The following is a 25,342-nucleotide window of genomic DNA, read 5'->3' as shown; positions in this document are numbered from 1 at the left end:
AATCTGGACTAGGAAGCCTTTAGGCTCCGTTTTGGAGTTTACACCCCAAGAACGTTCTTGGGCTGTAAGCTCCCGGGTCTTGTATTTTAGACATGTAAACAACGTTATAAAGCATATAACAAGTATTAAAACACATTTAGGAAAGTAGACTCAAAATCCGGGATGAAAACCCGAAGATCCGTTAGAGAGAAATAGCTTTTCTCTAGTTGGAATTGTGAATAATGAATTAATTAAATTCAAAAATCTATTTATAGTCCTGAAATATTTTGATAGAAAATATTTTTATTCCGGAAGTCGGACTATAACACTATGAAACTTGCAATGTTCAAGTTTCACAAATACAGGAGCATCCACTCTCCTGATATATATCCAGAAACATAAACCCTAATGTACACAACCTTGTTCGGATAAGTCTAAAAATCACTGAAACTGGACTAGCTTCTATTGAATAGATAATGTTCGTACAAATGGAAATTTCGAGTTGTCACATCATCCCCCCGTTAGAAGGAATTTCGTCCCGAAATTAGAATTTAAGCAAATAAGAAGTTACAAATAACTAAGCAAAAAGATGAGGATATTTCAGTTTCATCTGATCCTCGCGTTCCCAAGTGAATTCTGGTCCTCGCTTGGCGTTCCAGCGAACCTTCACGATAGGGATACGGCTTTGTTTCTTCTGCTTGACCTCACGGTCCATTATCTCTATAGGTGCTTCCATAAAGTTGAGGCTCTCGTTGATCTCGATCTCGTCGAGTGGGATTACGAGAGTCTCGTCGGACAGACACTTTTTCAAGTTAGATACCTGGAATGTAGAATGTATGTTACGAAGTGTGTCGGGTAGATCAAGTTTGTAAGCTACGGGGCCGACTCTTGCGAGAATCTTGAAAGGCCCTATGTACCTAGGATTAAACTTCCCACGCTTACCGAAGCGTATCAAGCCCTTCCAGGGTGAGACTTTGAGAAGGACTCGGTCTCCCACCTGAAATTCCAAAGGTTTTCTGTGTTTATCAGCATAGCTCTTTTGTCGATCTCTAGAGGCTTTCAATCGTTCACGAATCTGAACGATCTTCTCTGTCGTCTCCCGAATGATTTCCGGACCGGTGAGAGTGCTGTCAGAAGCTTGCCCCCTGGCTAATTGGGTATCACCCACCTCAGCCGAGCACAGAGGGGATCTGCACTTTCAGCCGTAGAGGGTTTCAAATGGTGCTGCCTTTATGCTCGTGTGATAACTGTTGTTGTAGGAAAATTCGACGAGGGGTAAATGGGTATCCAACGCTTTTCCAAAGTCAATTACACAAGCACGCAACATATCTTCTAAAGTCTGGATCGTCCTCTCACTTTGTCCGTTAGTCTGTGGATGGTAGGTTGTGCTCATGTCCAGCCTTGTTCCTATGGAATGTTACAGTGATTGCCAGAATCGTGAGGTGAACCAACTATCTCTATCGGAGATAATGGATATAGGCACACCATGTAGTCGTACGATTTCCCTAATGTATGTTCTCGTCAGTTTCTCCATCTTGTCGGTTTCTTTGATAGGCAGGAAGTGTGCAGACTTGGTCAATTTATCAACGATGTCCCATATGGTATCATGTCCACCCGTTGTCTTGGGCAACTTGGTTATGAAATCCATAGTGATCCGCTCCCACTTCCATTCTGGAATCTCTGGTTGTTGCAGTAAACCAGAGGGCTTCTAGTACTCGACCTTTACCTTTGCGCAAGTAAGGCATTTACTTATAAAGGTAGGAATCTCTGCTTTCATATTAGGCCACTAGTATAGCTTTTTAAGATCCAGATACATCTTATCTGAACCTGGGTGGATGAAATACTGAGTGTTGTGCGCCTCGGTCATGACTAAGTCTCGAAAACCACCGTGTTTCGGTGTCCAGATCCGGTCCATGAAGTATAAGGCTCCGTCACCCTTGGCTTCTAAATTCTTGTCCATTCCGCTGAGCGATTCACACGTCACATTTTCAGGTTTCATGGCTTTAATTTGTGCCGTATGAATTTGGATAGACAAGTGTGAATGGATGGTTATTGACAATGATTTGACTTTGCGACCAGAATATTCTTTCCGACTCAGGGCGTCTGCTACTACGTTGGCTTTACCCAGATGATAACGAATGTCGCATTCGTAATCACTGAGTAGCTCGACCCACCGTTGTTGTCTCATGTTGAGCTCCTTCTGATCGAATATGTGTTGTAAACTCTTGTGGTCGGTAAAGATAGTGCTCTTCATTCCATACAAGTAATGTCTCCAGATCTTCAGAGCAAACACCACTGCTCCCAGTTCAAGATCATGGGTCGTGTAGTTAACTTCGTGTGTCTTCAACTGTCTGGAAGCGTAGGCGATGACCTTACCTCGCTGCATCAGAACACACCCGAGCCCTTGGTTCGATGCATCGTAATAGACTACGAAGTCTTCTATCCCTTCGGGGAGAGATAGTATTGGTGCGATGCACAAGGCTCGCTTGAGCGTTTGGAACGCTCTCTCTTGTTTCTCTTCCCAGTCAAAGGCCACGCCTTTTCTGGGTCAGGGTTGTAAGAGGTTTCGCTATTTGGGAGAAGTTCTGAATGAATCTGCGGTAGTAGCCAGCGAGACCTAGAAATTGACGAATTTCTGTCGGTATCTTGGGTGTTGACCAGTTCTCAATGGCTTTAATTTTGGATGGGTCCACGTGGATTCCCTCTTCGCTTACCACGTGTCCTAAGAATTCGACTCTTTGGATCCAAAATTCACATTTCGAGAACTTCGCATAAAGTTTCTCCATTCGTAAAGTTCCTAAAACTAGTCGTAGGTGATCGCCATGCACTTCCTTACTTCGAGAGTAGATCAGGATGTCGTCAATGAAAACGATGACAAACTGATCCAAGTAAGGTCGGCATACTCTGTTCATCAGGTCCATGAAGACTGCTGGCGCATTGGTCAATCCGAATGGCATCACCACGAACTCGTAGTGTCTGTAACGAGTTCGGAAGGCTGTCTTTGGCACATCCTCCTCGAGCACTCGTAACTGGTGATATCCGGATCTTAGATCAATTTTGGAAAAATAGTTCGCCCCTTGCAGTTGGTCAAATAGATCGTCTATGCGAGGCGGAGGGTAACAATTTTTGACCGTCAGTTTGTTGAGTTCTCTGTAGTTGATACACATACAGAATGATCCGTCTTTCTTCCTAACGAACAAGACCGGTGCTCCCCAAGGTGAGAAGCTTGGTCTGATGAATCCCTTGCTGAGTAGTTCGTTAAGTTGACCAAATAATTCCTGCATCTCTGCTGGTGCTAAACGGTAGGGCGACTTGGCTACTGGGGTAGCTCCTGGGACTAAGTCGATTCTGAACTCGACATGTCGTTACAGAGGTAATCCAGGTAGTTCTTCTGGGAAAATGTCGGGGAAGTCGCTCACTACTGGAATGTTCTTTAGTTCTTTCGTTTCGAGGTTCGTGTCGACAACGTGAGCAAGGAATGCGCGGTATTCTTTGCGCATATATTTCTATGCTTGAATACTTGATATAATGCGAAGACTCGCACCAGGTTTGTCGCCGTAGACTATAAGAGTTTCGTTAGATGGAAGTTTAAACGGACTGCTTTCTCAAAGCACATGATGTCGGTGCGATGAAGGATCAACCAATCCATGCCGATGATGACGTCGGAACTTTTTATTGAGACCGGCATGAGGTCGATTGGGAATGAATGGTTATCTAGGGTTAGGATACATCCTAAGTATATGCTACTGGTGTTTTTTGTTTTTCCATTCGCCATTTCTACTGTGAATTGTTCTTTAAGTGCGTGTGGTTGTGGTTTAAGCATGCGAGCAAATTTGTGGTTCACGAAGCTTCGCTCCGCTCCACTATCGAACAGAATGCATGTATAGGAGTTATCGAGGAGGAACGTACCAGTCACCACTGTCGGGTCAGCAACTGCTTCCCCATGGCCTATAGCCAGTACCCTCCCTGCTCCTCCAACATTTCTCGCTTTGGGGCAGTCCCTCTTATAGTGGCCTGTTTCGCCACATCCATAGCAAGTTGGGCTCGCGCCAGAGCCGGGGACTTGTGTGATCGGTTGTGCTGGGAATTTACAGAAACGGACGGTGTGTCCTTTCCTGTTGCAGTTAGAGCACTGCATTTCACGGCAGGGGCCGTTGTGGTGGAAGTTTCATTTGTTGCACTTCGGCAACCTTCCAGCATACTGCTTCATCGGAGCAGTAGTAGCAACAGGGGTTACCGCGGCATGTACTGCCACAATTTGCTGCTTCTTGTCAGCTCGCTACCTCTTCTTATCATCCCAGAATTTCCGCTTGGTGTCAGCGGGTTTGGAGGATTCTGAGATGGCTAGGGTTGTTGTGGTTGCAGGGGTTTTGACACCATGGTCAATGAGTTGTTGTGTCAGTCGCTTGGCACTATCGAAAGTAGCGGGGTTGGATGATAGGACATTCCCCTGATATGGAGGCACTAGTCCCCATATGTACCGTTCGATCTTTTTCCCTTCAGTGGGAACCATATTAGGGCAGAGGGCCACCAGTTCGCTAAATCTATGAGTGTAAGCAACGATGTTGGTGCCCTTCATGGTCAGGCTCCAAAGCTCCTGCTCTAGTTTATGGATCTCGCCCCTCGGGCAATATTCCTCAATCATGAGGTCTTTCAACGTATCCCAGCTTATGTCGTTGGCCACGACGAGAGTTTGAGATTTAACGTGGCCGTTCCACCACGTCAGTGCCTTCCCTTCGAAGGTGCATGCGGCATATTTGACTTTGCTCGCAGCAGGGCAAGAACAAATTTCGAAGACTGATTCAGTCTTCTCGAACCATTGCGAGAAAGCAATGACTTTGCCGGTCCCATGAAAGGACTTCGGCTTGCAGTTGGTGAAATCCTTGTAAGAGCACTCTCTCGAGCACACAGGAGTTTCAACCGGAATGGAGTTAACTGGCGTTCCACCTCTGCTGGCATCAGTAGAGTGATACTGTGCCATGACAGTTGCCACTACTGCAGATACGGCAACATTTAGGCCTACTGTATCGATGACCGGAGGTGGTGGAGGTGGTGTAGGTGTAGGGTTATTCCAGGGAGATTTGCGAGGAGGCATCTTTCAGCTATAAGTTTATAAAGATGAGAATGGTGGTAAGAATCAATTTGTAAGTAGGGTGAGAATGATACATGGACTAAGTAACCATAGCACAACAATTGAGTGAGTGTTTCATAACATAACAAGTAAGATGTGTAGGAAAACCCAAATGTAATGATTCTTCCCACAAAGTAGGTAGTTGTCAATAATACTGGTATTACTGATGTAATGAGTTCAATGAAAATTGACCTAACAGTAGGTCTTACATCATACCATACGGAAAGTTTGACAGTTCTTAGATTCCTAATTAGAGTACTGAAAGTTAGGAATATTTTACAGATAAGTGCTACTTAGAGCACGGATGTTAAAGGCTAATCCTTAACCTAAAAGATAATGATGTACTAGACATCATCTAACGGCGATGAGTATTCCTCGGGAGAACCCTGAGGTCTCTCATTTGAAGTACCACCTCTTGAAGGTGTCGCTCATGAGCCCTTTGACGAGCTCGAAGTTCCATGACTTCTGCTTGAGAGGCAACCAGATGTTGTTGTAGGGTTTCATTGGTTCTCCGGGTCCGTTCCATGTCTTCTTCGAGACGGTGAATGCGGACTGTGCTGACACCAGAGTTGGCATTAATCTCCATGACCCGGTCGATGGTTGCTCGACCTTGCTCGACATTACGAGCTATTCTGCGGATAATGACAGGTAGAGCTCGGTCAACAGAGCCACCATCGCTGACGTTGTAAAAGGTTCGGTCCCCAAAGTATGGTAAGGGTTGACCCTGTTCGTCACTCCAGCGATTCAAGTTATCTACCCACAAGGGAGTGGGACCTAGAAAAGCTGGTCGAGGGTTGTTGTTCGGGGCTTGACCTACTGGAGGTAGGTTGTTGACTTCGGGCTCAGTGTCTGATCCATCCGAGAAGCCTTCAGCTTGATGATCATCCAACGGGATTTGGTGTTCATCGTCAGACTCTGCTTCGAGCCATCCTGCATTACCTTCATTTGGCAAGTATGGGTCATCGTGATGGAATCCAGCCATTTAAATCTACGCGAGAAGAGTGGTATAAAGATATAGTATACATGTAGTTGGTAGTACAAAATACACCTATAGTATTTTAAGTTTAGGTTCTTCTGATCCTGTTGTAGTATTGTTGGTAAGTTTTTAGACTTGTTAACACATCACAACCATTCTAGGGCATATGCTAATCACTCCTCGGATCAGCATAGTTGATCAGGCTATGCCATTCCCAAGACTGACCATATATCCTCGAGCTTACATGTGATATTTAACAATCGTAATACTTTTGTTCTTGTCGTTGTGACACTGGTTTTAGTACGAATGTAGACTAGTATACTTAATTAAATATTTTAGTATTTTAAGTATAGATTCTTGGTCAGAGTGCTTTAATCCCAAATGGGTTTATAGTTTAGTATATCTTTTATGGGTTGATATACTTGATTCACTATAAACAATGCTCTGATACCAATCTGTCACACCCCAAAACCAAGAACGTCGGAAACGTTCTGGGGCGGAGGACGTCATGTAAGTATCACAACACAGTAAATGTAAATAAGCAAACAACATCATCCATTTGCATTAAATATATAATTTTAATACAAGTGTGTTCTGTACAGTATAGACACCAAAAATAATGTATATCAAAATAATAAGATGAGTCTTGAATGCGCTCCATCTTCTCAAAAGTTGGCCTCGGTACCCGTCTACTGATGACCTAAGAATACAAGTTATTTTGAAAGAGTTTATCAACATTAAGCTGGTGAGTTCATAAGTATTTTAGTGTCGGTATTTGTCATCCAAAAAAGTTTGAACATGTATCAAGTATAAGTTTGTAAAATATATGTAAAGGTTTGCAATTGTTTGTAAAAGTTTGAATCTCTCAGAAAAACCTATATTTTCTATTAAAGTAGCCTTCTACCAAGGCTTAACTGTTTTGCATGCTCGCTTGATGTAAAAGTGTGTAATTCCCCAAGTGTAACTATCATTATCCAAAAATATAGTTTTTACATTATCGTTTAAGTGAGGTTATCAATAAATTATGTAATGGGTAAATCATTGTAGTACTGTAGTCTTGTATTATAAGAACTATTGTTGTACTAACTACCTTAAACCGCATTTATATTAAGGCATTATGTGATAAATTGCACCATACTATCGACGAGTAACAATGACATAATGAATGGTCGTAATAACGGAATGACGTTTGGCACCCGCAGACCTGCAGGTCTGGCTGTAGCTAGCAGCAAGGTGTAGGATTGTCAATCCAGTATAGATCTATATGCAAACTCACGCTCTCCCTCCAAGAGAATTCTGGCTACAACTCAAGCCATGACATTTAAGTCATGCTCCGATTTAAATCACAATAATTAAAGTATTCATGTTTATGTAATGTTTCTCGTTCTAGTATAGTTGTATATGTATTGTTTCTAGCATCGTTGTATATGTATTGTTTCTAGTATAGTTGTATATGTATTGTTTCTAGCATCGCTGTATATGTGTTGTTTCTAGTATAGTTGTACATGTATTGTTTCTAGTCTAGCTGTATATGTATCGTTTCTAGTATAGTTGTATATGTATCATTTCTAGTATAGTTGTATATGTATCGTTTCTAGTATAGTTGTATATGTATTGTATTACCCTGATGGTAACTAGCTATTGATGTACTGGTAAATATGAATATGGAAGTACTTTTTATGTCTATACATGTATATATTATATATAACTAATATGGAAACGACCCTCGGATGGTCACCCGAAATCCCACCAGACCACATCTCAGTGCGCGAAAAGGAAATAAGGCGGATGGCCTTCCTAAGCCCTTTAAACATTACTTATATATCTATACATATATGGGCATGCAATTTATAAGAAGTAAAACAAAGTTGAAATAAAATCATTTGATAAGTAAAAGAGTTTGTAAAACATTTTGAAGTAAAGCAGTTTGATAAACAGTTTGAACAGTGATAAAATCATTGGTTTTCTAGTTATTAATCACATGTGATTAATGCAATCACATGTGATTGATGCAATAACTATAAGTATTTAACTTGTACCCCCCCCCCCCATAAAGTATTTAAAACATTTAAAAGCATTTCAAAGGTTGATTAAAGGGGTATGAACTCACTTGTGGTGAGTAGATTGGATTGATGTATCGGGTACCGTGCTAGGTGGCAAACGGAGACTTGTTCACACGTTCGAGCCTAGTTATCATATAATGAGCATATATATAACTAATTAGCCAAATAATAACTTAACAAAGTAAGTTAAGACACTTAGGAACATGTATACACTTTATATAAGTGTTATAGGTCCTAATGGGTGCATCTAAGTTGATACAGGACAAGGCAAAGGGGGTTTAATGAACCAATGACCTTGTATATGAGTTCACCACCCAACAAACCCCACCCTTTGGAGTTTACGGCCGTGAACTCCTCACTTGGTTGTTTTGGGTGTTTTGAAATGTTATCTTGATCCTAGAATAGGTCTAGCCTTGTTGGAATAATCCTTGAAGTAGTTTAAGGCCTTGGAATGCTCCTTTGGGGAGTTTACGGCCAAAGGATCATATCCCCTAGAGTTTACGGCCATAAACTCCTATGGGGTGTTGGCTTTAATTCATTTGAGGCCCTTGCACATGTAGGATAGCTTCTATGTTTTTATCTAAGGCTAAAGGGGACATTAGGCACATTTTTGTGTCATTACTTGGAGTTTACGGCCCAAGATATGTTCCTTGGCCGTAAACTCCCTTTAAGAGATGATTTTGATGTCTTTTGTTCCCCATTCAAGTCCCAAGTAGTCAAGGTTAATTGTCTTAAGGATTTAAGGGTGTTTAGGGCATCTTTAACACTTGAAAAAGGGGTTTACGGCCCAAGATCCTTCTTTGGCCGTAAACTCCTAAAACCCTATGATTTTGAAGTGTTTTGGTGTCCAAATTAAGCACAAGCATTAGAGAGTAAAGTTCTTAAGCTTTAGGGGGTGATTTAGGGCATTTATAACCCTTAAAAAGGGGTTTACGGCCCAAGAGAGTTCCTTGGCTGTAAACTCCTATAACTAGGGTTTCTTTGTTGATTTCTAGTCTCAAATGTTTATACATTAACCCCTAAACAAGTTGTCTAACAAGGAATCGGGACTAGGAAGCCTTTAGGCTCCGTTTTGGAGTTTACACCCCAAGAACGTTCTTCGGCCGTAAGCTCCAGGATCTTGTATTTTAGACATGTAAACAACGTTATAAAGCATATAACAAGTATTAAAACACATTTAGGAAAGTAGACTCAAAATCCGGGATGAAAACCCGAAGATCCGTCGGAGAGAAATGGCTTTTCTCTAGTTGGAATTGTGAATAATGAATTAATTAAATTCAAAAATCTATTTATAGTCCTGAAATATTTTGACAGAAAATATTTTTATTCCGTAAGTCGGACTATAACACTATGAAACTTGCAATGTTCAAGTTTCACAAATACAGGAGCATCCACTCTCCTGATATATCCAGAAACGTAAACCCTAATGTACACAAACTTGTTCGGACAAGTCTGATAATCACTGAAACTGGACTAGCTTCTATTGAATAGATAATGTTCGTACAAATGGAAATTTCGAGTTGTCACAGTCAACCCGCTTAACCAAATGGTAAAGAAAAAGGGTATGTCTGACATAGTCCTATGTACCATTACCAAAGAGTCCATATGTTTCTATTGTCAAAAGAAGGGGCATTGGTTGCGAAGCTGCCCTATTTACTTGAAAGATGATAAGGACGGTAAAGACAAAAAGTTTGACTCTACTTTGGGTAAATTCCACTATCTAACTCTATTAAGTTCCTAGAGGAGATTCTTATTACATGATGTGACAAGGTCGAATTTTTGATGTTTTGTAGAATTGAAGAAAGGAAGCTTAACGAAAGAGTAAGCTAATTTTGATCATAAAGAGATGGATTTCAATCGCATGATCTGAAGATCAGAATTTTGAGCTGCTACTTAAAAGTTATGATATATTGCTTAGGAATAGATAACAACATGTTTTTCATACGCGTTTGCATTGTAAGGATAAGTTTTTACCGCAAGTTTAAAATAAAAAAAATGTTTTGATTTTATTTATTTTAAATTTCCTTACAATGACATTTGTGAAAAATTGTTGTTTATATGATTCCATTGATACCAATATTGGAAAATGGAGTCGATTCTTTCATTTGTGGTAGTGTCATAATTTACCAAATAAGGAAAGATTCTCATCAGTCAAGTTTCAGTTGGATAGAAACTTGGAATCATGCAACCAGTATGGTATGATGAATGAGAACTTTCATCTTTGGGAAATTAAGACTAATTCCTTGTTCACATGTTTATGTGAGTCAAGTGAAGGACTAGGAGATCGGGAACTCTTGGTTGTGCGCTGGTCAGGTCCACCACAAAGATCGATAAGGCTATTTGTCATGATTTACTAAAAGATAGCAAATATGGTTACAATTACAAGTTTAAGTGTAATTCTGAAACATTGGAAAAGTTATAATGTATGGTAGAACGGATGAGAAGAATCAACCAAGGCGGAAAGATAAAAGTTTCTCCAATCTGAAAAGATGGGAGAGTACTTTAGTATCGTGTTTTATAATTATCTTAGTGATTATGAAGCAATATCACAATTGATCCTCTAATGACATCTTAGTGCATTTTTTTTACTAAGAAGAGGAATCGTGAAGTGTTGAAATTGTTTAATCAAAAGATAAATCATACTTCGTTCCAAAAACAAGTCTTAGAGTAATACTCCAATATTTTAACTTGAGTGACATAATCTTAAGAAAGTTGATAACACTTGTCAAATGTAGAGTAAAATGTTTTCTTACTCTTGTACATTTGAAATTGGCAAGTTGTGATGTTTTGGATAAAACAAGACCAACTAAGGCCAATTGTGTGAAGTGTTTGTCTTGATAAGAATCCGCACTAACTCTTGAATATTTGCTTTGTCATGTATTGGTTCCTGACAAGATAATATTACATGTTAAGTGGCCAGTGCGAGTATTAAAGATCTTGAAAAGTTTCAAGAACTAATCAAGAATAAAACTTGTTGTTTATCACTAGCACACGAATTGAGGTTTATAGCCTATCGTGTTGACATATTCTTGTTTTTGTGCCCATTCCAGTTAAACTCGACTATGCATGTGAGTTATATGAGTTCTTAGTTTTTCGGATAACTACTTGTAAGAAATGGTAGGCCCTTCTGCTGCCATGTGGCAAGAAGTTAAGGTTGAGCAAGTTCAGTCCATATGAGTTTGGATTTGTCACTCACCTTGTCTTATGACTATGGTTATGAAAAACTCACATGGATAAGAACACATACACCATAAATTCTTAGTGTCATCAGGTTTCTCTCTGATTCATGAAGATGATGGTGAGGAAAACACTTTCAGTAAATAGATTTTAAATAGATAGTAATTGTGACAATTGCATTCTCAATGTCATTAGTGGAGCGTGTGTGGGTAACCGCCACACCAACATGGACTTGTGAGAAATGGAAAAGGTCTAAACAATTGATACTATGATTACGGAATCCCTTTTTATAGTACTAAAAAATGTTTAGACACACATATAAGCTATCAAAGGAAAGGTTTATGATTTTGATAAAGTCAATAAAGTATTGATTTCTAAAAGTCTAGCTGATTTCTGGATACATGTCAAAGCTAGTGGGAGCGTAAGTGTTATTCTAATAATTATCATTTTAGTGAGAGCATGATTATTATGCTAAGTTTTAATTATAGAAAACAAAAAGTTTCAATTGGGAAAAGTTGTTTTGCTATAATTAAGAAAGAGGAAATCATACTTCATTTGAATTCTAAAAGTTCAGATTGAGATTTTAATCATCTTTAGTCAGGGATATATATATATATATATATATATATATATATATATATATATATATATATATATATATATATATATATATATATATATGAATTTTATGTTGGAATGGCTCAACATAAGGAAATTATCTCTCTCTCTCTCTCTCTCTCTATATATATATATATATATATATATATATATATATATTGCGTTCTCAAAATTTGATTATGATTACGATATCCCTCTTCATAGACGAATTATGAATAACATGGAAAATAAAAAATATTGTAGCAAAAGACATAAAGACTGGTCTAGGATCATGTCTTTATGTGAGACATCATCGTGTCCCATATGCTTCGGATATAAGATCGATTAGATGAGCTATAATATTTATCCTTTCTAAATTTCCCAAATGCCCATGGCATTAAGAAAGGAAAAGGTCTAGAATTGGATATGACTAAAACGATTAAGTAATTGTCGAGGACAATCTGAGGTTTACTAAAGATTGGTTGCTCTTGGACAGTCGGAAGTATGGTGTAAATTTTTGGAGATGGACTATATTGACATATTCTGAAAGGAGGCAACTCTTATTCAGAAGTGATAGTCGGAATGGGAGTATGGAAATGTTTCCACACGTTGAAGTTATCCATTAAATCTGTGTAAGATTAGAAAACTTAATGCAAGAAGGATGTTCAAAGGAATGTACTTTGAATTTGAGAATTTGTTTCCATGGAATTGCTATCCATTATAATACTTTGTAAATGTCTGTTGCTTAGACTTTGTAATTTTTTGCATAGTCATTACAAGAGGCTCAATGCATATAAGTTTAGAATCTAACAGATTTCGGTAAATGGCAGGAATTTGGAATTCTGACATTTATGATAAGAATTTGGGATTGTGAAATGAGAATCATTGGAATTATGTTCAATTGATCTAGTCCACAAAGTAAGGATTATAGACAAACATTGTGTGAATACTTGGAGTATGGCATAACTATTGTTTGGACAAGCATATTGTACATGCTTGGAGCAAGGCATGACTAGTGGTTTTGATTTTAGTGTAAAGTTGATTATTCGAAACATGATACAATGAATAATGATTAATCAATATGGTTTTTAAATAAAAATTGTTTTGTTTACTCTCAAAGGTGCTTGGGGCCATATAGGAATAGTATTATTCTTGTGTTTCACATTGCATGTTTTGACTTCTCGAATAACTAAAACCACCCACAATCAATCATACTGAAACATCCCTGTTGTGTGTAAACTCAACTAGTTTTAATCCTAGTTTTAATTATAAAATTGACACACAAAGGCAGTGGACCTATTTCGAATAATCAACTCAGGGATAGGGAAATACGTAGGGTATTGAACTCAGGGAATGGAAAACTAAAACTAAATACTAGAATTAACTAAAAACAAGTAATAGAAAATAGGGGTTTGTTTAGTTTTGCAAGAATAGAAACTTAACTAAAACTTAACTACTCAACTAAAAGCTAAAAACACGTAAAAACAAACTAAATTCAATGATCAAAAAGGGTTTCTGTTTAGGTTCAACTCATTTACTCCTATGGTTAATTTTTATGGTAATATGATAGATTAATTATTATTAGTTACCAACTCTGGTGATTAGATTCGCATTCACTATTACTAATCCTTAGAAAACATACCAATTCAAGAAATGGCCATTTGATTAAACTAATAGATTTCCTAGGTTAATTATTCTAGTTAAATTTGGTGATTCAATTAACCTCTTGTTGATGGTGTATCACACAAGTTCACACATTAATTTACCCATTCTCTAATTAATCCCAGTTTCATGTTCATTATTCCTAAGCATATAGTATTGTGTTCACATAAATTATATGAGATAAGCAATTAAGATATGTTCATGCAGGTTAATCACCTAGCAATTAGCATAAAATAGCTAAGGGTCTTTAACAAGCTTAATTTAACAATATCACCAACTAACAATTAATCAAAAAACTAAATTAAACCATAGGAGCAAAATTGTTTCCCCTAAACATAAACTAACGAAATTAGTTCATGATATCAGTGTATGAAAGCTCAAAAATGAATTCAAATAAAACTAATATAATTCTATTCAAATGTAAAGTAGAAAATTAATCCTAAAGTGCCTTAATCTATTAAGAATGAAGGATTAGGGTTCTTCAACGTCTTCCAGAGCTCCAAGGGTTTCCTTGATCGCCAAGTCTTCCACCAAAAATTCCAGAGAGGTCTTCAATTCGGGTTTGTGAAGTCTATTTATAGTTTTCTCAAAACAGGGGCTACTCGTCGAGTCCAGTGACCTAATCGGCGAGTTCGTCACTTAAAACCCATGTACGACAAGGATTCCACGTATTTCTTTGCGAACCTTCGCATCTACTCGTTGATTAGACGACTCTACTCGCCGATTAGCTTCATAATTAAGCCTTTTTTGTTCTTTCTTTCATTCCCGAGCTTTCGTTCATGTCTCTTTCTTCCTTTTTCTTTTGAGCTTCTTTATTTTGGACTAAAAATATAATTTGAACAATATTAAGTATCTTTTATCCATTATAAGCAATTTATTAGCCAATAAATGATAAAAATCCATCATAAAAATATAGCTAAATATGCAAATATCAAAATACCCCATACTTGACTTTTGTTTTCCCCCAAGCAAAACTGAAATTAAGCACACTAATATTACATAAACAATCCCACTCCAACCTAACCATTACGTCAAGACCGAAACGTATGCATTTGTGTCTAAAAAATTTTCCTAAGGACCCCCCTTGATTCTAAATACTTACAATCCTCATAAACACTTGCCAAGTTTTTCCAAACAATGCTCATTTTATGCATCCCTCCGAATCCATCCACAGAAAACCTCCTAGTCTCAAGGTGTATTTTTTAGCAACCCAAGCATACATAATCTAAAAATTAGAATTCTTCGATACCACTATGGAGCTTTTTGGAATTCTTCATTTTCTTGATAATTTGAACCTTGATTTCTAGGAATTCTTCAAATTTGCCACCTTTTTGATTTTCTTTGATTTTTGGGTATCTTCAACTTTTGAAATTTTGGAATTTTGATCTTTGGATCTTCACTTTAACTGCTCCAAAATTGTTACAACTTTACTTGTAGTTCTCTATTTTATACATGTAACTCACTTTTTCTTTTCACTCAATACCTACATGCTTAAGCAGGGGCGCTCAACTTCAACCTTTATTGATTAAGATAACAATTTTCCTGGATACATTTCTGGTACACGATGGTAAACTTATTGCATCCCTCAAACTAAGCGAAGTTGTCTTTTTGTCCCATGATTTCACTAGAATAATGGAGGCCACAAATGCATTATAATGTATATTGGCTCAACTAAACATTTGGATCTTCATGCAATCATCAAACATAACACTAGCATGATTCGTAATTGCTTTACCAAAATTTTCAAATTTAGCCCTAGCAATTTTAATGCAAAATTTTCAAAAGTTTCAAAATTTAACTAAAATTTTAACTAATGTAACCAACCCCCTACCCCACATTTAATTTATGCAATGTCACCATTGCATATTATGCATGATAAATAAAACAAGAAAATAAAGAGAGAATTGGAACAAACTCCCTCAGGGTAGTAGTGGCGAGGTCGGTATTTCATCTATTGTAACTCCTCTTCAAATGACTTTATACATGGGAACAACTAATCCATGCCTTGGGTGTCATATATTGTGTGGGAAAGCTCCAAAATGCAGGAAAGATACTCGGAAATCTTCAAAAATCAAACTCTAAAGAATATCAACGAGACCTGTAGTGAATATGAGCAGAGTATAAGTCTTGAGAATGAAAAGGTGATAGATTCATCGAGTCTATACGGGAAATCGACGAGTAGCAACGTATCAAGCAGAGAAATCGTGGAATTGAACTCGGACTCGTCGAGTATGTAATGTGCACTCGGCAAGTCCATCCCTGAGTGAAAAATATAAATATTCTGCTTTTAGGTTCTGTTTCTGATGTGGATAGGTATGATAACTCAGTGTGTTTTCTTCATTTTTCTTCAACAAATAACACTCTAATACCCTCCTTGAGAACGAACTTGACCCTAAACTTATGCACATTCTCATCTAGACCTGATCCTCACTCAAACCTTAACAATTGAGACTCTTGCATGCATCCAATCCTTCAATCTGAAAAGAAAACACCCACAAGTGATAAAAGAAAACAAATCCTACTTGAACATCCTACAAGTCCAAAACCTCAAACAAAGAAAAGTAAATAGTCTTAAACATCAACAACACAATAAAATAAAGCGTCAATCTTCCTCCTCATCTTCATCTTCTCCGGTTCCACTTCCACCCGCTTTGTTTCTTCTCGCTCGCACCCTTTCATCCCAACTTGACACTTACAGGAATCTGGGCTCGGGCCTTGGTGCAAAATGGATTTGTTCAAATAAATAAACAAAGGAATCATTGGTATAGCTCACGCCCCACCCAAGCTCGTCTTGGTATCTTCACAGCTCAACATTATACGAATCCATAGGTAGCTGCTCCTCCATCAGAATAACCGGTGGGTCTTGTGGCACCCACACCCTCCTTCCCGGTTGCTCAGGAACTAACGGTTGATCATTATTTGGAATACAAACATGCCCCCTCCATAATCCTTAATGATCCTAGCCCTCCTAAATAATGTTGTGGTGAAGGGAGGACTAGGAATCATAGTCAATGCCAGTGCCTCTTGTCGGTCCAAAATACTATAAGTTCTCGCAAGCCTTGTAAAAAAGATGCCACCATTGATTTTTGAAGTCATCCACTCTTTGAACGTCCCCTCTTCCAAGTATTTTTCCATGCAATATGGAAAATTGCAAAAAACATTAGGAGTGATAATACTCCACATGTAAAAGATGTCGAGAGTAGGGACTTTATCGTCATCCTTTCGCATGTTTATAGTGCTCGCACTCAGACTATGTATTAAGTGAGAAATCGAGGAATGGATGCTCCCCTCTTGTGTGTATGAAGGAATGTAAACCCGGTTGGCAATGGTGGTCCACTAAGTAGAGCCAACCACATCCTCGGGAAAGTCTTTATGGCACTACTCCAAGAATGACTCAAAAGTCTCGGACATGATCTCATTATGATCATAAATACCAAGCCTCCAAGCCAACTCTACAATGTTGCACTGGCAAAACTCTCCTCCAAGACAGAATGAAATAATATTTGGGCTATAGTAGTCATTACCACCCTAGAAAGAGGTGGTGGCGAAGAACTCCCAGCAAAGCTCTTGAGACACGGGTTCTTGAAGCTTGAACAACCGACTCCACCTGTCACAGATTATTTGTACCCCCATTAACTTCACAAGACTTGACCAAATAATAGTTCAGTGCTTCTTCCAACCTAGCTTGCCCCATCCATGACCAGTCCAAATCATTAGGGACATATTTTTCTTTTCGCTTCAAAGCCTCTAGCTTGCTTTTTGCATGTGTAAGTGAAGACTTGTTGGTGATGCTTGGAAAAGTCAACCACGGGATGTCCCGATAACCGCCTCCTCGTGAACTTTGATCTCTCCTAAACATGGTTCCTGCACAGCAAAGAAACAAGAAAACCACAAGCAAAATACCAAAAGTATTAAAAATGATAGAATATTGGACATCAACAGCATGGACTCTTCAAATCCACAAACTGACTCGGCAAGTAGGATGAACTGTTGGAGTCTAGATTTGTTCTGATGAAATTAACCAGCCAAATCCATGAATTATTTCAGGGGTTTGCTTCGGTATGTTCCAGGGGCATATGATGGTAAAAATTTACGTCTAAAACATCCTAATTTGTCAAAAATCAAAACTCTAAAGTCTAAGTCTTCCCAAAATCGGGATTTTCCAGAAACTAAGGGTGATATTTCACCAAAGATCGAAGATTGTAAAGGATTAAGAGCTAAAGTTGTTACCTTGTTGGTTGAATTCGCAGAAAAATAGAAGATTCATGATGAAGGCTAGAGAGAGTGCACATCAAGTATGGGGGTGGTGGCTGAAAGTGTTTGCAATTTAGGGTAAAAACCCCTCTTTTATAGAATGTAAAATAAATCTCTTTTTTTCGGGTAAAATATACCTACTCGGCGAGTAAATTCCTGATTCAGCGTTTTTTCGGGATTTCTGAAATGGACTCGCAGAGTATACTTAGGGATTGTCGACTTTTTCATTCTGTGAAAAAATTGATTTTGCAAAATAAAATGTATTCCACCCACACTTGAGCATTGCTTTCCCTCAAGCAATCATTTTAACACAGGAGAAGATTGATAAAACAAATCCTTAGCAAAATGAAAATAAAAAACGAAAAGAGAAAAAGAAAGCAAACTCTAAACGCAGGTTGCCTCCCGGAAGTGCTTCTTTTCAAGGAGTCATTAGTTGGACTCCTTCCCGCTTACGTTGCTGTGATCCCTTCCAGCATCATCCCTTCTTCAAGTTCTTCATTTCTCGGAATTCCTTCTTCATATCTCTTCACCCTATGACCATTGACCTTGAAAGCAGTTCCATCTCTTCATATTAGCTCAATAGCTCCATGTGGAAAAAAATTCTTTACTATAAATTGATCATCCCGTCATGTCTTAAGCTTGCCCGGATATAGTTTGAGCCTTGAATTAAACAGTAACACCTTTTCTCCTTTGTGAAAGTCCTTATTACCCTTGAGTCTTTTGTCATGCCAATTCTTGGTCCTTTCTTTGTAAATTAAGGAACTAGTGTAGGCCTAACTCCTTCGTTCTTCAAGGGTATTCATTTGCATCAATCGGTTTTTTCTAAGTTTAGCCAAATCAAAATTGCACATTTTTAAAGCTAAAAATGCCTTATGCTCAATCTCAACTGGCAAGTGAAAACTCTTCCCATAAACCAACTGATATGGTGTAGTACCAATAGGTGTTTTGAAAGCTATTCTAAACGTCCATAGTGCATCATCAAGCTTATCCGACCACTCTTTTCTATTACTTCCAACCGATCTTTCTAATATTCTCTTCAGCACCCTATTTGTAACTTCAGTGTGCCCAGTCGTTTGAGGATGATAGGATGTTGAAAATCTATGCTGGATACCATATTTTTGCAACACCTTAGCTATTTGATCATTGGCAAAGTGGGTGCCTTGATCACTAATTGAATCCCTTGGAACTCCAAATCTTGAAAATAATTTCTTAAGAAAACGTACCAGTACTCGAGCATCATTCGTGGGTAATGTTTGTGCCTCCGCCCATTTGGATACATAATCGACTGCTACCAAAATGTATTTATTTCCCTTTGACATTGGGAAAGGTCCCATGAAATCAATTCCCCAAACATCAAATATTTCACAAACTTGAATACTTTGTTGGGGCATCTCGTTGCGTGATGAAATGTTTCCCAACCTTTGGCATGAATCGCATTCTTTGACAAATTTTGTAGCATCTTTAAAGATAGTAAACCAATAAAAACCCAAATCAAAAAATTTATTGGTCGTATATTGCACTCCATGATGTCCTCAGGTGGGCCCGCTATGACAATGCTCCAAGATTTCCCGACTTTCTTTCCCGGATACACATCTTCTTATCATACCATCAGCACAGCTACGAAAGAGGTATGGCTCATCCCAAAAGTAATACTTGATTTCTACAAAGAAATTCTTGTTTTGTTGGCTGGTCAAGTCTTTTGGGATGTATTCATTAGCTAAATAGGTAGCTATATCTGCAAACAATGGAATCTCTCCTACTATAACCAATAAATCCTCTTCGGCAAATTCATCTCCAATCTTGTTTTCTTCTAACTCTTCCCAGTGCGGGTTTTCCAATCTCGATAGATGATCGGCAGCTATGTTTTTCATCCCCTTCGTATATCGTATTTCAATATCAAATTCCTGTAGTAGCAATACCCAACGAACCAACCATGGCTTAGAATCTTGTTTAGCAAAAAGATACTTTAGGGCAAAATGGTTTGTAAAGCCTATACTTTTTGACAAAACCAAATATGAGGGAAATTTATCAAATGAAAAAATCACTGCTAGTAGCTCCTTTTCTGTAGTAGTGTAGTTCTCTTGTGTTGGGTTCAGGGTATTACTTTCACAATAGATTGGCTGAAAATGCTTGTCAATCCTTTGTCCCAAAAAATCTCCCACCGCAATGTCACTAGCATCACACATTAACTCAAAAGGAAGACTCCAATTTGGAGCTACCATAATAGGTGAAGTAGTCAACTTTTCCTTCAACAAATTAAATGCTTCAAGACATTCTTTAGAAAACTTGAATGGGGTGTCCTTCAAAAGAAGTTGAATCAAGGGTCTTGTGATCTTCCAAAAGTCTTTAATAAAACGCCTATAAAACCCTGCATGGCCTAAAAACCTTCTTACCCCCTTGACATTTGTTGGAGGTGGAAATTTGGCTTAAGTGTCCACCTTTTCTCTATCCACCTCTACCCCCATCCACGAGACATTGTGTCCTATAACAATTCCTTCCTTCACCATAAAATGACACTTCTCCTAATTAAGGACAAGGTTGGTCTTCTCACATCTTGCTTACATTAGATCCAAGTTGGACAAGCAATCTTCAAAAAAGAACCTAAAAACCGAGAAGTCATCCGTAAAAACTTCCATAAACTTTTCGATCATATCATGAAAGATAGCCAGCATGCACCTTTGGAAAGTAGCAAGTGCATTGCATAACCCAAAATGCATGCATCTATATGCAAATGTTCCACTCGGGCATGTAAAAGTGGTCTTCTCTTGGTCTTGTGGGTCGATTGGAATTTTAAAGTACCCCGAAAACCCATTGAGAAAACAATAATAAAGATGAATGGAAAGCATCTCAAGCATTTGATCGATAAAAGGCAATTGATAGTGATCCTTGCATGTGGCCTCATTTAGCTTCCTATAGTGGATGCAAACTCGCCACCCGGTTACCGTCCTTGTTGGAATTAATTCATTGTTTTCATTAGCCACTACCGTCATACCTCCTATCTTCGTAACCACTTGGACCAGACTCACCCATGGGCTATCAGCGAATGAATAAATAATTCTGACATCTAGTAATTTCACCACCTCCTTTTTAATAACTTATTGCATGTTCGGGTTGAGTCTTCTTTGGCATTGTACTACATCTTTTAATCCAACTTCTAAGTTGATTTTGTGGGAACAATAGGCCAGACTAATTCTTTTTATGTTGGTTATCTTCCATGCTATAGCACATTGCCTCTTCTTTAATACACCCACAAGGCTCTCCTTCTCATGTTTGGCCAAATGAGCAGTTATAATTACAGGGTTTTCCTGGCCATCTTCAAGAAATGCGTACTCCAAGTGATCTGGTAGTGCCTTAAGCTTAGCTTTTGTGTTCAGCATGCTGAACACGTCGAGTCCAGTAAGGGCACTCGTCAAGTCCGTTGTAATATTCGCGATTGTTCGGGGTTCTTCGAATGGACTCGCCGAGTCGGTCGAGGCTACTCGGCGAGTCGGAATTTCTGCACTTCTGATCAAATCGTTATAATCAGCTTCCTCAAGCAGTCTTTCTAAGTCTAGCAGGTCCATTTCAGCATCAAGCTCTTCTTCAAATGAGACAGTGGACTTGCTTGGTTTATCTTCATTCCAATCTTCCAACAATTCTTCCAACATGTCAATCGAAAATGCCGTGTCATCACTACTCCTTGCATGCTTCATGGCTTGATCAACTCTGAAAGTGACTGATTGGTCTCTTACCCGAAGGGTAAGTTTAGAATCTCGCAGGTCTACGATAACACATGATGTATTAAGAAAAGGTCTTCCTAATATGATCGGGACTTGGGGATCTGCTTCCATGTATAAAACTATAAAGTCTGCAGGGAACACGAACTTTTTCACTTTCACCAAAAGGTCTTCACAAATTCCCGTAGGCAATGTAACCAACTTGTTTGCTAGGTGTATTTCCATACGAATGGGCCTTGGCTCAGGAAGATCAAAGTTTTTGAAAAACGTGTAAGGCATGAGATTTACACTTGCCCTTGAATCAGCCAGTGCATAGATGGTAGCTAAATTTCCGAATTGACAAAGAAAGGTTAAGCTACCTGGATCACCCTTCTTCTTTGGTAGTTTGTTCAACATGGCAGCAGAACAATTCTCATTCAGAACCACTTTCTTCACTTCTTCCATCTTCCTTCTATTAGTTAGAAGCTCCTTGATAAATTTGGTGTATTTTGTCATTTGAGCAACTGTTTCTATGAATGGTATATTAATTTGAAGAGCCTTTATGTGTTATAGAAACTTTTGGTAGTCTTCTTCATTCTTTTCTTGTCTAGCTCGGGCTAGATATGGAAGTGGAGGCTGATATGGCTTAACAAGAGGTTTAAGTTTCTGATCAGGTGTCAGACTCGTAGAGTCCATATCCTGGACTTGGCGAGTAGAGTCTGGGTTCAACTGGGTCTGATTTTGATTCTGCCCTTCTGCCTCCTTCTTTTGTACCAGCTTTGGATCTTCATTCTGAATAGGGGCCAAAGGGGTTATAATCTTCCCTCTCCTAGTTGTGACAATGTTTATATGTGTACCTTTTGGGTTACTTTCGGTATTGCTCGGAAGTCCACCCAGTCTTCTCTCATTCACTTGTTGTGCAAGTTGCCCCAGCTTCTTTTCGATGTTGAGAATAGATGCTTGTTGATTCCTAAGCAAAGATTGTTGATCTTTCATCATAAGTTTAGCATTGGTATCATTATGTCATTTCTCGGATGCGGCTACGAATCCTGTAAGTACCTCTTCCAAATTAGCCCTCTTTTACATAATCAGTTCCTCGTTTTGATAGAAACCTCTTTCTTTTTGCTTGTATTTCTCCTCCTTTGCCTTCTTGTATTCGTCATACGGGAGCCAGTCCTTCTTTGGTTTTTTCTAATTATCATCAAATATGTCACCACTTGAGTAGAATACTATAGCCTTCTTGTATCCATTCTCATCCAAATCACAATCTTTACTGAGGTGCAGTCCTCTACAATTCTCACATCCCACCCGGATAGCATGGATTGTTTTATCCATCTTAGTCATCCTCCTATCTAAACTATCTAGTTTAGCCAACATTTCCACCATGCTATCGTTAACAGTGTTCACCACCCCCTGCTTACTTCATTTCATGGGTTATGGTATTCTCTAGAATTTTTAGAGAACTCCTCGATTAATTCCTTGATCACCGGGTGTGGCTACTTGGTGAGCGGTCCTTGCGAGTCGAGAAGCTGCCTTGTAGTCACATTGACCCCATCATAAAAAATTGAGACTTCTTATTGGATATTAAGATCATGATGTGGGGGATTCCTTAGTAGACTCTTGTATCTTTCCCATGCCTCATAAAGGGACTCTCTAGCTTGTTGTTCAAAATTGGCAATAGCTTTCTTCAACTTGGCTATCATTGAAGGTGGGCAAAACTGGTCAATAAATTCTTCCTTCATCATAGCCCATGTAGTGATGGATCCGGGGGGAAGTGCATTGAGCCAATCCTTTGTAGCACCTTTGAATGTAACTGGGAGCATACGAAGCAGTTGGGTTTCGCGAGGCACATATGGAACATTAAAATAATTAGCTACATCATTGACTTCATCCAAGTGTTTATAAGCATCTTCGTGGTCTTTTCCGTAGAAGGGGATCTCTTTGAGTTGGGCAAGTTTGTGACCCTTAAGAACAAAAGTGGCAGTCGCGGGAATTGCGGGTTGCATACGTCCCTAGCCGGTATCACCTCGTATCCTCTTCTTCCATTCGCCCATGGGAACTTCATCGATGTTTGCCATGGTGTTGTCAAAGTCACCTTCTTGATCGCTTTCCTCTTCGTATTCAGTTTTGTAGTCATATTCGAATTCGGCTTCTTTTGGATTGTCTTCAATATCCTCTAACTTGCTTTCTTCGCTCTTTCGACTACTGGTCTCTCCTGGCTTCTTGCTCTTTTTCTTCCCCAAAACCGTCTTCATGCTAGTCAAAGGTGACTTCTTAGGGGTATCTGAGTTTTCAACGTCCTTGCCTTTGTCTTTCCTCAAAGCGGATTCTGGATCTTCAAAAGGGGGAACCAAGGGTGTGTTGGATCCTCTGGTCATGAAATTCCTGCAAACAAAACAAGAAAAACACAAAAAAAGAATAAAAATAAAATAAAACTAAAAACTGTGAAACAGCGATGCACTCGCCGAGTCGCTTCGACTGCACTCGACGAGTTAAAGGCAGAGATAGAAAAAAAATTCTAATTAAATTTCTAAAACAGAGAACTATTAAAACTAATCCTGATAACTAAATTACCTAAAAATAACTTTGTGCAAGATAAATCTCACACAAAGGATCGATAAAACTAGAAATTAGTGTTATTTTTTTTTTTGAACCGTTCCCCGGAAACGACGCCAAAAACTTGTTGTGTGTAAGCTAAACTAGTTTTAATCCTACTTTTAATTATAAAATTGACACAAAAAGGCAGTGGACCTATCAATTTTGGTGTAGCTAAATACGTAGGGTATTGAACTCAAGGAACGGAAAGTTAAAACTAAACACTAGAATTAACTAAAAACAAGAAATAGAAAATATGGGTTTCTCTAGTTTTGCAAGACTAAAAACTTAACTAAAACTTAACTACTCAAATAAAAGCTGAAAACACGTAAAAACAAACTAAATTCAATGATCAAAAAGGGTTTCTGTTTAGGTTCAACTCATTTACTCCTATGGTTAATTTTTATGGTAATATGATAGATTAATTATTATTGGTTACCGACTCTAGTGATTAGATTCGCATTCACTATTACTAATCCTTAGAAAATATACCAAGTCAAGCAATGGCCATTTGATTAAACTAATAGATTTCCTAGGTTAATTATTCGGGTTAAATAAGACTTGTAGTTAGCTAATTAAATTTGGTGATTCAATTAACCTCTTATTGATGGTGTATCACACAAGCTCACACATTAATTTACCCATTCTCTAATTAATCATGGTTTCTTGCTCATTATTCCTAGGCATATAGTATTTTGTTCACATAAATTATATGAGATAAGCAATTAAGAGATATTCATGCAGCTTAATCACTTAGCAATTAACAGAAAATAGTTATGGTTAATGCATTAGGGTCTTTAACAAACTTAATTTAACAATATCACCAACTAACAATTAATCAAAAAAAGTAAATTAAACCATAGGAGCAAAATTTTTTCCCCCAAACAGAAACTAACGAAATCAGTTCATGATTTCAGTGTATGAAAGCTTAAAAACGAATTCAAATAAACCTAAAATAATTCTATTCAAAGGTAAAGTGGAAAATTAAACCTAAAGTGCCTTAATCTATTAAGAATGAAGGATTAGGGTTCTTCAACGTCTTCTAGAGCTCCAAGGGTTTCCTTGATTGCCAAGTGTTCCACCAAAAATTCCAGAGAGGTCTTCAATTCGGGTTTGTGAAGTCTATTTATCGTTTTCTCAAAACAGGGGCTACTCGCCGAGTCCAGTTACCTACTCGGCGAGTTCGTCACATAAAACCCGTGTACGACAAGGA

The 25,342-nt window shown here is 38.4% G+C and overlaps 1 protein-coding gene and 1 non-coding gene across 2 annotated transcripts; one reads left to right on the top strand and one right to left on the bottom strand.

Annotated features, from left to right (window-relative positions):
- Window positions 1-20,934: 20,934 nt before the first annotated feature.
- LOC145040355 (uncharacterized) lies at window positions 20,935-22,050 on the bottom strand. The gene has a single exon (XM_078988295.1). It carries the CDS (start codon window positions 22,048-22,050, stop codon window positions 20,935-20,937), a length of 1,116 nt encoding a protein of 371 aa, XP_078844421.1.
- Window positions 22,051-23,121: 1,071 nt separating this feature from the next.
- Window positions 23,122-23,228, top strand: LOC145044620 (small nucleolar RNA R71). Its single transcript, XR_013681568.1, has one exon. It is a non-coding gene; the product is annotated as a small nucleolar RNA R71 (small nucleolar RNA).
- The last annotated feature ends 2,114 nt before the right edge of the window (window positions 23,229-25,342 follow it).

Source organism: Lactuca saligna, chromosome 4, assembly GCF_052625555.1.
Source record: "Lactuca saligna cultivar CGN05327 chromosome 4, ASM5262555v1, whole genome shotgun sequence".
NCBI classification, from domain to species: Eukaryota; Viridiplantae; Streptophyta; class Magnoliopsida; order Asterales; family Asteraceae; genus Lactuca; species Lactuca saligna.
The sequence above is the reverse complement of the archived record's forward strand: the minus strand, read 5'-3'. Positions and strand labels throughout refer to the sequence as shown.